We start from the raw sequence: 12,458 nt of genomic DNA on the forward strand, positions 1-12,458 counted from the left end.
CTATAAGTACAGTTCTTCCTAGTATTGTCTGACTTTGAAACCAAAAATTATACCTGTATTTCAGAAACCACCAAACAATCCAAATACTTGGAAAAAAATGAATCACTCAATCCTTTTATTCCTCCATATAATCATGTTTTTTTTTTTTTAAACTCATACAGCGCTTTGGCAAGGAGTGAGGGTGGCAGTGCAGTGTAATGGTTAGGGAACAGGCAACTCTGAGGTTGCAAGCCCATTCCCTTGAGAAAGGTACTTAATCTGAATTAAGTAAAATATCCAGCTGAATAAATTAACTGTATGTGTAGTGTAAGTTTCTTATTTGATAAACAGTTGACAAATGGCAATGTTGCCAATTTAAAGGTGAAGGTCAAAGAGGATGCAAATAAAATCATTTTCTGAAATCTGGGTAAAGGTAAAGCTTTACAAAAAGTCAGTTAGAAAACATTTCAAGTATTTGCACTGACAGAAACCCATCCATTGCTTTTTAAACATACTTTGTGAAAAAGAAGACAAGTAATTTTAACGACAAAATAGTTTACTTAAAGCTGTGTGGAAAAACCTGTATGTTTACAATCATAACTTCATGTGTGTAGACATGAGTTTTACATGGAAAAAAAAAACACACACCTCAACACTGATCCAGTTAAAAACATTTGCTCTTGAAAACAGAATATTGCACATAACATCCTCAAGCATCATTCATTCCATATATTTTGTATTGCCTTGATTGCATTTACACTTATTAGTCCCAAAGGCAGTTTATTGCAAACAATAGAATTTTTTAAAAAAGAAAAATTGCACTCATGGTAAGATATGGGGAAAAAAGTGACTTAGACCAAAATAAATAAAAAGACGAGACTGCTGGCTACTGCTCGTCCTCGTTCTCCTGTCCGGAACCTTCCGAGCGATCATCCAATCGATCTGCAACGGGAAAAGGGAGGGCGGGGGTAAGGAGCCCTTAAAGGTAAAGGCAGGAGCTCCGTTGAATCAACTTATCAATCAGGACGCTTTCAGCACAAACATTGCAGAATCTCTCAAGGTTCTCTCAGGATGAACTGCTGGTCACGTTACCTGTTAAAGGGTCACTGAACCAGTAAAGCTTGGGAGCTTTGGGAGGCTTACACAGTCCAGGATGAATCAAAGTCCAGTGAATTACTGCAAATCGCCAGCAACTGCTGAAGCGGCACTTCTCAGTAAACGACTGGAATTCAACGCAAGGTGAGCTACTTCAGTGGCTCCCAAACCTTCTGAGCCCGTAAACCACTTAATGAGAAACTACATTTTCACGTGTCTGTGTAAGCCCCAATTAAACATTAAAAAGATATATTTTATAAAATATTTCTCAGTATGTGTTACAAGTACATTAATTTGAGGTGTGTGAACAGCAGTGGAAAGTGCACGGTCTAAAGTAGAGAAAGTTCTTTTTTAAGCGTGCGTTTAACAACCCAAAAGTGTGTTCTGACCCAAATTTCCACGAACAGTGAGCTGAGTGAGCTTTTTCTGAGAAAGACAGACGCTGTGCTGTGTTGCTGCCTCTGATGCAGAAATGTCTTGAGCGCGTGACACGCATACCTTCACTCCCGACAGTTGTCTCTACAATAGAGCTCTTGTACCGCGCAATTCAACGCTGGGCAACGTCTTAAGGAAGTTATTTTGGCTGAGGTAAGTTGACCGAGTGACCCCCGTCGGACAAGACGAGACCGAACCTGTCTGTACTCGTTCTCAAACAGGAGATCCCTTGTCGTGTGCAGCACACGAAGCTCCCGATGTGGGTATTTAAAAAAAAAAAGAAGATTTTCCTGGAATGACTCTGTTAATGTGCCTGGCAGGAAGAGAGAGAGCGGGTGGGAGGGGCTAAGGGTATGCTGACCTGCCCTGATGTGGTTAAGTGAGGCCAGCATTCGCAGCATGAAGGAAGCAGGGACCGTGATTGTGTTCCTGGTTTCCTCTAACATCAGCTCATTACGTGTGATCACCTGAGAGAGAGAGAGGAAAAATATCTAATATTTGCTTTAACATTAGTCTCATAAGGTAAGCTGTACAAAAAATAATTCGTTTGAATACATGGAAATGAAATGATAAATTCATTGGCAAATATTTTACTGTACAAAAACCACGGAAATTACAAGTGGTTTGTGAGCGCTTTTGAAAATGCAGTTGTCCCAAAATCCGTCAAAAGGGCAACTGAAGTACAGGATGTAGAAAAATGTCCCAGGCAGGGCACCGTACCTCTTCAGCAAGCACTCTATTAAACGATGGCGATTGCTCCAGCGGGGACCAGATCTTGATATTGTAGTCTATTCCAGAAGAAGCAAGAACTGGAATGAAGCCAAAAATGATATCACGGTGAAAATGGACTCTTACTACTTCATTGTCTGTTTAACATCACAGCATTCACTTGAACAGAATTACTACTCCACTACAAACTACAGTACATTGACAATGTATGCACAGTATCATGGACTGATGCCGGCTAACTGGAGCTCCCTTTTGTAAGATTACAAGGAGACATATTGAGGCTCAAAGGGGAAGTTCACCCTATAGGCAATCTTTGACAGTATACTTATCTGTCCACTTATAATATGGTCAAAACAGGACAAAATAATTAGTATTTATATCTATGATATTTACAACACGACAAATTTCTAGATATCCATTTCCCTTCCTGGAAACATCTACCCAGATGACAGGGCAGCCACACCCACTCAGTGTAGTAGTGATGCATAACCAAGTCAAAGAAGTGCTTTTGGATACAAGACGCGGTAATGTATTTAGAGAAATGTTGTGGATGCAGGTTTTGGCCAGCACCACACCAGCTCATTCTGGATAAGATTAGACACCCCTGTCAACATAAAAAATATGAAAAGTACATTTTTTAATCTTCCAACAGTACAAAAAGTTTAAATTGGGGTGATGTTCTCCTTTATGGTATGAAGCGGTGCATTGTGGGAGCACTCACTGGGATCGTACGGGTGGGGCTGCAGACAGTTGACCACGTGGTTGTCAGCCTCCAGGAGCATCAGGTGTTCAGCCGTGCGCCGATCCCATATGAAGATGTGCCCGCAGTCCGAGCCACTCAGGACAAAGTTGTCCCCCCAAAAACAGGACTCCTTAATCTACGACACAGAAAATTAAGAGGGTCGCATATACACCACTTAAGGAGACCACTCTTACTCTTCTGCAACACCACCGCAAAGACGGACCTGAAACCGACCTTGAAATCAATGGTAACGTGGAATAAAATGTAAAATCTGATGAACACCTTTCCAAAATATGGACTTGACAGCATGTGGAACAGGAAGACAAACAGTGATCATAACCTGTTTAAAATGTTTAGACAAACACACTTTTCTGTACTCCACAGTTTTAGATTTGTAATCAAATAATTACAGCACCTAATTCATACTCTTAGAGTATGAAGGTTTAAATCTTAAGCGCTCTGCCCAGTGGTGAGTACATGCTGTTTAAAGTACTGTAGACATATACAGGGCTGTAGCAGTTGTCAAAGGTCTATGCTGATACACCTTGATAGGGAGCAGGCTGATGTTAGCATTAGGGCCAATCAATTTAATTTCTTGTCATTTCAATTAAAATGTAGCTTTTTGTGATTCATTTCCTTAGTTTGCACACCGAATACCATATGGTATTCAAAACATTATCTAAAATGCTTGTTCTTCACGAGGACATGCTTCTACGTTACACAAAACACAATGGGAAAACTCACAGTAACTAACACCATAATTAACACTTAGGTGTATGTTTTCCAGAAGCAATTACCTGAATATTTCATCCATCCAGATTGGTAAAAACTGGGATAACGTTACATGGTAACAATACGGTAGCAACATAAGCAGTTGTAGTGTTATTGCGGAGGTACTTTTGTAGAAAATGTCATCTGAAGTATGGATTCACGAATCTGCAAACGGTTTCACAAATCTGAAGAATGGATTCGCAAATCTGTAAATGGTTTCACGAATCTGTAAATGGTTTCACAAATCTGTAAATGGTTTCTTTCAACAGATTTGTGAAATCATTTACAAACTGAAATTGGTTTTGAAACGGCGGAGATATCGAGGTCCAAAAAGCACAGCTATAAATTGGAGAGCTGACCAAACCCAACATACACTGAGCACTACCACACTGCCGTGTAATAAATAGACATTAGCAAACACATAGGGGAAGCAGTGTGCTCGCCATGTTATTAATAAATGTAAATGGATTCAATTATTTACTTAGTTATAAGTGAATGATGTAATTATGCACTGTAAACGTGCACTGTAATGAGGAAGTAGCGAGTACAACGTACCATTGTCCTGGAGTTACGGTGGCCCTTGTAAGCCATTTTGATGGAGGGCCTGCGGATGTTCTGGGTCTCACTCTCCTCCATCTCCCTCCTTTCCTTTCTCCGGCGAAAAAGCTCCTGTATCCGAGCCGCTGCGGAGCGCCTGTGGGGGGGGGGGGGGGGGGGGGGGTGCACATTTAGGTAAGGACCCCCATGTGTATTGAGTGCAGTAGTCCTCCTGGTCTAGAAAGCTGCAAGGACTACTAGTTTTTGTTTTCACCTCAAACCCAAGAAAGCTCGAACCACTGGAAAATATGATCAGTATATTTCACAACAGTGTCTATGTGTGTAGGCAGCAATGTGTTTGAGGCCCAATGTGTTTGCCCAATGTATCAATGTGTTTGAGGCCCAATGTGTTTGCCCAATGTGAACAGGAGTGCATGGTCTTGGACTTGAAAGATAAATAGCAGAAATGTTTTTGCCGAATTAAATAACAGAAGGCAAGATATATGAAAGTGTCATGACAACAAAATGAAACATGCAGATAAAACTCATCATAAAGCCTGGCCTTGTGGACAAAAAACAAAACGCATTCATGTCTGAACAATAGCTCAGATCTAGTTCATTTGAGTGAAAACATGCCAGCCCATAAACAGCATGCAAAAAGACCAATCCACTATGAATACACACAATAAACACTGTCCAATAAAACAGAAATTCAGCATGCAGATGCTTCGGCCTGGCGGAGTGGGAAAAAAAGGCTGTTCACCTGAAAATTCCTTAGAACAGACCAGATCACAGACTAGATTAGGTTAGATCAGAATAGATCAGCTCATATTAGATTAGATCAGAACAGAATAGATTATTCTTTCTTGTCCATTTATGTGGAAACATGTCTGTGGCCTCATTAGGACATACTTTCAGGACAAAAATGACAATTCAAGACAATGCATTTGTAAAAAATAAAAATAATAATAATAATACTGTGCACGTGCGCACACACACACACAAACACAGTTTATAACAATTCAAATTAGCAACAACCTAAATGTTTAGGACAAACAATCTAATAACTGTACTTTACTCAGAGTACAGTATTATGTTTTACAAACAGGTGGCAGGATTCTATGGAAGGGGCAGAGTACTGTTTTGTGTAATACTGTATCTGGGCGACAGGGTCCTGCAAACCTTGCCTGTTTTATCATCGCTTCCATCTTTCAATTACCCCAGCAGATCTTTTTCTCCATAAGTGGGACATCAAACACTTGTGCATGCCATTGTACAGTCTCTTTGCCCCACACGTGCTGAAGTTAAGTGTTTGTTTACAAAGTTCTGGTACAAAAAATACAGACGCACACACTGCTGAATTCAGCTTGTTTCAAACGGGTCAGTCAGATTAATGGTTGTCACAATTGTGGATGCCCGAGGAGTTAATAAAGAAATGAACTAATACAGAAATCACTCCCTACAGCTGAGTTTAGTAACATGATTTAGTAGCAGAGATGCTAACATTACCTGATAAGTCTCTCTCCTACTGCTGATCCTCTGAAATTAAATCTATCGAGAGGAACACAGTGTGTGCTTATGATGCTAAAAAAAATCTTAATTAAAAAAATACCACATACAGTTTATGAATTATGGATAATACAATGAATGATAGATAATGATAGACACAAAATTAATTTGCAAATGAACAAAACCAGTAATTAGGGACAGCGGGACACAGCAATTTAAGACAAATTTTATCAGGAAGCGCTGGATTGCCAAGAGCACAGAACAACACCCAGATCCCACCATGAGAAAATGCATTCTCATTTATTCATTCTGAGTAGAGAAACACAAAATAAACACCACAGCTATCACAATCAGCTCCAACAGAAGTGTACATGGTTCCAGTAGGGACCATATTTACCCTATTACCCATTAAAGGTACTGCCAACATAATTGAGTTGGTAATAGTTTAGAACAAAATGGAAAAAAGGTCTTATTTTGAAAGAGTGTTGCACTAGGTTGTATCAAAAAGAATAATTATTATAGTGATGTAATACTGTATTTTCTGTTCACATATTTTCTGCAGAAAATCACCACAACTGACACGGCTAACCAATATTGAAGGCTTGTTAAAACTTTTAAAATCTCTGTAAGATGTATGCCGTCTAGAATTATTGGCACCTGGAATGAACAATAACAGAAAATGCTGGATAAAATTCACGTTATTGCTTATTAATTGGTTTGTATGCTCAGTGAATTATATAAACTTGCTGTGATTATCATTCCTGAGAGAAAAGAAGAGAGAGAAAAGTTTTTGCACATTTTGGTCTAAAATCTCCACGTACTTGAGTCCACGATGCCATGTATCCTAACTAGTTTCCCAGGGTCTTCAGAAGCAAAACACAACATCACACCACCATACTTCAATGTGGATTAGGTGCTTTTCTGCATTCCTCTTTCGACACCAAACTCACTGGTGTTTATGGCCAAAAGTCTCTAAGTTTATCTCAGCTGATGAATAGTTTCAAAGTTACAACGGCATCCAGCATACTACAGGCACTTAGGTTTCTTTTTTGATGACAATAGAGGCTGTATTGCGAAAAGCCTTCCAAAAAACTTATTCATTATGGCCCTAATCGTACAGATTGGTATTTTCAGGTGTTTAGCTAACTTCTACAGCCAGGGCCTGATTTATGAAGATCAACAACCTTTGGTTTCATTTCATTTGTGCGTTCCATGACCTCCCAATGTCGACGGATTACTAAGGTTGTTTGGAATGTGTGACCTCATACGTATACCCAAGTGTAACAAGAAGTCATCGATAACCACTTAAGTGTTCCTGAAGGCGCAGGGGAACTTAAAGTAACATATAAATGGCAATACACTACTATTAGATGTTGCTTCATAAGATGCTAGATTTTTCTCATATTCTGAGTGCAAGATCAAGCTGATGAACAACAATAACATTTTTTCCATAGCCTTTTTCCCTCACCTTTACCAAGGATGGCAAGAATTCTGGAGGGCACTGTATATATAATGTAATGTATAACAATATCACAAAAAATGTTATATAGGTATACAGCCATGTCACATGAGGTAATGATGGGAGACATATAATAATAACGTGATCACTGTTTTACACAAAGCTCTGATGAAGGCCGGAAGAGTTGCAAGCTTAGCCATTAATAAATCTGATTAGCTTCCCTGCCAGCTTGTGCAGTGCCTGGGACCTTTTCCTTTCAGCTGGTTTTTAAAAGCAGCCTTTGTTTTAGCGTTTTTGACCTTCCGCAGTCGGGAGACGTACCTCTGCCCCTGTCCTGCGCGGTATCTGGTGGCGGGTATGAGAATGGGGTCGTCATCACTGTCCGAGTCCTGGCTGGTGCGGGAGCTCCCCGAAACGGCTCCCCGGGGGCCCGGCGCGATGGGTGCGGGTGTGGGTGTGGCTTCGGACAGATTTCGGGCCGAAGAACCGGAGGCTTCTGCCGGCCCGCTCTGGACACTCCCCTCCTCAACTCCCAAACCACTCTGCCTGACTGGTTCCGACAAGCTCGCAGCTGCTGCAAAAAATAAATGCAGCCGAAAATCGTAATCCGCGCGTTTCTTTAGCTTTCGGCAGTCTGTAAAAAGATAGCTCCGATTTCTTGTTGAATGTCCATGGGCCACCGGTTCTTCGGTAAGCTGTAAGGATCACTGTCCAGTCCAACTGCCTTTAATTTAAACTGCCTTTAAATTAAGATAAGAGTTATCTTTTGCAGTTTCCTATACTAAAGGCAGCCATGTCGCAGCATGTTTTGCCACTCAGTCCCGACTGAGGGGGCGTATTCCGGTGGGAAAGTGACGTCAATGCATACGCTCTATAAAAATAATGAAAAATGCTGAAATATGGGTATGAAGTTGAACCTACTATCTATAGTGGTACCGAAAGGCCTCTAGAAGGTGCTAGTCGACAAAGAACATAGACAATAAAAAGTAAGATGGTTGAACAATAAAACAGTGTCCTCGTGTGTCTAATGGACTTCATGTAAGACAACAATACACTAACCTACTAAGACAATGTATGCTGTTATGAATGAAGATGACAACCATTTTCTTACTGTGACAACCATCGTCACAGTACCCTTAACCAAGGTATCTTACACACATTTCTCCAGTAAATATCTACCCATATAAATGTAGACAATGTAGACAGATAAGCTGCGAAGCCTGCTCTGGATAACAGCACCTGGTATTATAATCGGCTATAATAACGTAACGTAATGCAATAAGTACGGCCTATGAGTCAGACACCTCAGGAGGGCTGACTGATGATGGAAAGTAGATGATTCTGATTCATTATTACTGTGCTGATGGTTCAGTTTCGTTGTTCACTGTGCGGATGACTCAGTATCATTCCCTGCTCCTGTGCTAGGGGGTGCTGTTCCCAGCACATCTCCTGAGCAGTGACTCACCTGGCTCTAAGCTCTCTGGGGTCTGTAGTCTCTGGCTGGGCCCAACATTCCCTGGCCTGGGGCCACCACTGGCCCTGGAACCAGAGGGCCTGCTGCTCCTTTCAGAGAAAACGGGACAGAGTCACACGCAGAAAAGCTCTTCACTCACATGACCCTCCCATGTATGCCAATACCCTGACAGAAATGACATATACTGACAACATACTGTAATAAATAAAAATAAATTATTGAGATGTTGAAACACTTCAGAAAATACAAGAAATTATATAAAATATACATTTCACAATGGATAAATACATGAACAAATATACAAATAAATGTGCTGCTGTTTTCTGAAATTACAATAAAAAAACATGGCTGTGAAATATTCTTATTTTTGTATTTTAATTTAAACTACTTTGCAGTATATCTAACTCCCATATGGATATGCATTTAGCTGTTAACAACGTAAGGAACCCTTCTATGGCAGCAGTGGGAATCGCACAGAGAAAACATGTAGATCTGGAGTTAATACAGACTACGGTAACAGACAGCAAAAAAGTGTGTGCAGGAAAGCCTCTTCACAAACACACAATGTTCTTTTGTTCAATTTACTGCAGAACTAATGAAATGAGGATGTTGAGGTTGGTTGGTGGAGCAAAATACCACACTGCAACAGATACAGTTCATTAAACACTAAACTTCAACCTTTAACCTTTTAAAGGTTGAAGTGCATAAAGGTTGAATAGCAGTACGGTTAAGTGCAGCGTACAGTGTACAACCAACAAGAAAAAGAAACTTTGACTTCTGCCGCGGACAACTAAACTGATGCCCAGTCCCAATTAATCCCAACCTAATCACTCAACCCACACACTAACGTGTTCACAAGAGTTGCCATTTTGTACAAGGGTTGTCCCAAAACTCCATAATGCTGTTACCACAGTCGGTAAAGAGTGGCAGTGTGCTAACCACATTCAAATGTAAGCCGACTGCGACGTTATATCTTTCAAAAGACAGTTATCTTGGTCATCACAGTACTGCCTTGTGTGCAAACGAGTGTTGTCTCAAATTATGCAAACTCCGTTGTTCAAAGTATGCCGATAACACCAATGTAAACTGCGGTAATCATTATTAGTAATGGAAATGTGGCAGTTCAAAGTAGCCCACTGTGGCCAGCTGTTAAGTGATGTTCTTTTAAGTGGTGATGATTTATTATGGATAATAATTAATTCTTTGTAAATTCCGTTCAGGGTCGCCAGAGCAGACCAAAAGCGTATCCCACACCCACATGCATTTTATATGTATGTCGCCTCGATGCCTGCCCTTGCTTGTGAGTGGCCCATACGTCAGTGACACTTACAATTAAGCTCAACTCAAAAGAGAGGGGAAGTGATTAGGAGGTGAATTGGGACCGAGGGTACCTTTCAAGCAGGTGGTTGGTATGCAGTCGGTGCTTTGTTTTGTATTACGCCTATTGGCTACAACTCATGAGCTTGTTAAAGGAACAATTTATTTGCTTGTCTGTCAAGATAATGGAAACTTACATTTTTTCCCATCAGCGAATTTCACATTTCTAAATGAGGGGCAATTTTCAGTTAATGAAACCCTGCACAGCTATAGAATTTTCTTTCCATTCTGAATGTGTGTTGGACTGAAAATGGAAAAAGCAGCTGTAAAGAGGCAATTACAAGTAAAAATTTCATTTGAATAAACTTGGCTTGAAGAATAAATACAATATTTTTATTCCTGATACCATGCCTGCATTATCTATTGTGTGATGTCTGATCTAAAGCAATTGCACAAGGGTCAATGTGAACAATGCAGACTATTCAATTACTGCTCATGGTCCTAAACATTGTTCGCTGTACGAGCATGTTGTGGATAATATTACTAAAATGACACAATTACACTAAAGTTTCAAACTCAAGCATGCGCTTGTGCTGTCTGACCAAGGTGTTAATGAAGGGGGTGCTTGTATCATCATTTTAGTGGTCTGTACTGGGTGCAGCACTTCTGTCATGACCGGATACACAATATGGTCAAAAACATGTGGACACCTGACATCCAACATCATCATGACCACCTCATCCAGAATTATGGGCACTAATATGGTGTTGGTCCACCCTTTACTGCTATAACAACCTCCACTCTCCTGGGAAGGCTTTATACTAGATGTTGGAGCACTGCTGCAGTGATTATCTTCCATTCAGGCAGAAGAGCATTAGTGAGGTCAGGCAGTGATTGGGCAATTAGGCCTGGCTCGCAGTTGGCATTCCAATTGATCCCAAAGGTGCTGGATGAGGTTGAGGTCAGGGCTCTGTGCAGGCCACTCACGTTCTTCCACACGGGTCTCGACAAAACCATTTCTATATGGACCTCGCTGTGTACCCGGGGGCACTGTCATGCTGAAACAGGAAAGGGCCTTCCCCAAACTGTTGGGGAAGCACAGAATCGTCTAAAATGTGATTGTATGCTGTAGCATTAAGATTTGCCTACACTAGAACAAAAGGGCCTAGCCCAAACAATGACAAACATCCCCAGATCAATGGGGCATCCAGATATTTTTGGTCATATAGTGTACGTTATCTCAGGCTTATGACAAGCGTTCGACATGCACATTTCATGGTGTATTTCATAATTCAAATATAATGTTACCAAAAACTGTATGGGGCAGTGAGTGTTTGGTGAACACTGTTCTGGCCTTTAGGTTGGATCTAGAGTAATTAGTGAACACTATTCTATAGACTGTTCTATAGTCAGTGGATGTGTAGACCCTGAGACATGAGTGAACACTGTTCTGGTCGGTGGATTGGCTGGCGTGTTTTCGTGCCTGCATTAAGGTGGGAGCAGTCCTCACCATTCGTCTGTGAAGTTGAGTTTGATGGTGCTGGTGGTGGTTCCCTCGGTGCTGTAGTGCAGGCTGAGGACAGGTTCTCCCGCACTGGGCCTCCCGCTGCAGGGGGACCCGCCGCCACCGCTCACGGCCCCGCCCACTGAGCCTCCTGAAACAAGCACAGGGGCACTGCACATGACTGCTGCCTCTCCAAACTCCTCCCTCAACCTTTCCTATACAAACTACAGGATTTTTCCCAAGGAAGTGGAATATACAGCAATATATTATAAACCCGTGGACATTAATTTTGAGAATAAAATGTTGAATATATTGTATAACAGTGTACTTTTAAAAAATGATAAAAATGAGATTAATTTTTGACAAAAGTCAAAATAAAAACAATCGGGCAGCAGGAAAAAAAAAAAGAAATAAATAGAGGAAAAGAGAAACAGTTACAAGCAGCAGAGATCAGTTTTGTTGGGGAAATCCTGTGAAACGAGTTTACTGTATAATAAACGGACATGGTTTAAATACGGAGAAGAGGTTGGTGAGGTAGTGCCCCCCCCCCCCCCCCCCCCCCCCCCACATGCACAATGCAGATGCCTGTTCACTTTCTCCTCCATGTATACGGGCAGACACTTAACCCAATTCAGCTGACCACTGTGAATAAAGTGCCTGACCCATCAAGCGCTGCTGCACGAAGCAGACACTGTAAACGAAATGGAGCTGATGTTGGGTAAAGAGTGTATGCCAGCACTGCAGAGCAGGCAGTCCTGCAGTAGGCACTCTGACGGACAGTAAGGGGCAACCAAATTACGGTTCTGCATCCGATTAGCAACATGACACCCTCCTCAGTGGAATTCTATAAAATCTAAAATACCTAAAAAGGATTGTGAAGCGCCAAATACATTTCCTTCCATAGAGA

At 41.2% G+C, this 12,458-nt stretch overlaps 1 protein-coding gene across 2 annotated transcripts in view; it reads right to left on the bottom strand.

Moving 5' to 3' along the window:
- Positions 1-86: 86 nt before the first annotated feature.
- The window catches only part of LOC118223506 (DDB1- and CUL4-associated factor 6-like), a 37,257-nt gene continuing 24,885 nt past the window's right edge, over positions 87-12,458 (bottom strand). The window contains exons 11-19 of one of the 2 annotated variants that reach the window (XM_035410144.1): positions 11,558-11,702; positions 8,722-8,819; positions 7,578-7,830; positions 5,798-5,839; positions 4,307-4,445; positions 2,960-3,116; positions 2,230-2,318; positions 1,871-1,976; positions 87-921 (exon numbers count right to left, since the gene is read on the bottom strand). In XM_035410144.1, coding sequence (XP_035266035.1) covers positions 866-921; positions 1,871-1,976; positions 2,230-2,318; positions 2,960-3,116; positions 4,307-4,445; positions 5,798-5,839; positions 7,578-7,830; positions 8,722-8,819; positions 11,558-11,702 — 1,085 coding nt within the window. In that variant the 3' untranslated portion in view covers positions 87-865. The remainder of the gene's footprint in view (positions 922-1,870; positions 1,977-2,229; positions 2,319-2,959; positions 3,117-4,306; positions 4,446-5,797; positions 5,840-7,577; positions 7,831-8,721; positions 8,820-11,557; positions 11,703-12,458) is intronic. The other variant, XM_035410145.1, reaches the window with a different exon arrangement.

This window comes from Anguilla anguilla, chromosome 3 (assembly GCF_013347855.1).
Source record: "Anguilla anguilla isolate fAngAng1 chromosome 3, fAngAng1.pri, whole genome shotgun sequence".
Taxonomy (NCBI): Eukaryota; Metazoa; Chordata; class Actinopteri; order Anguilliformes; family Anguillidae; genus Anguilla; species Anguilla anguilla.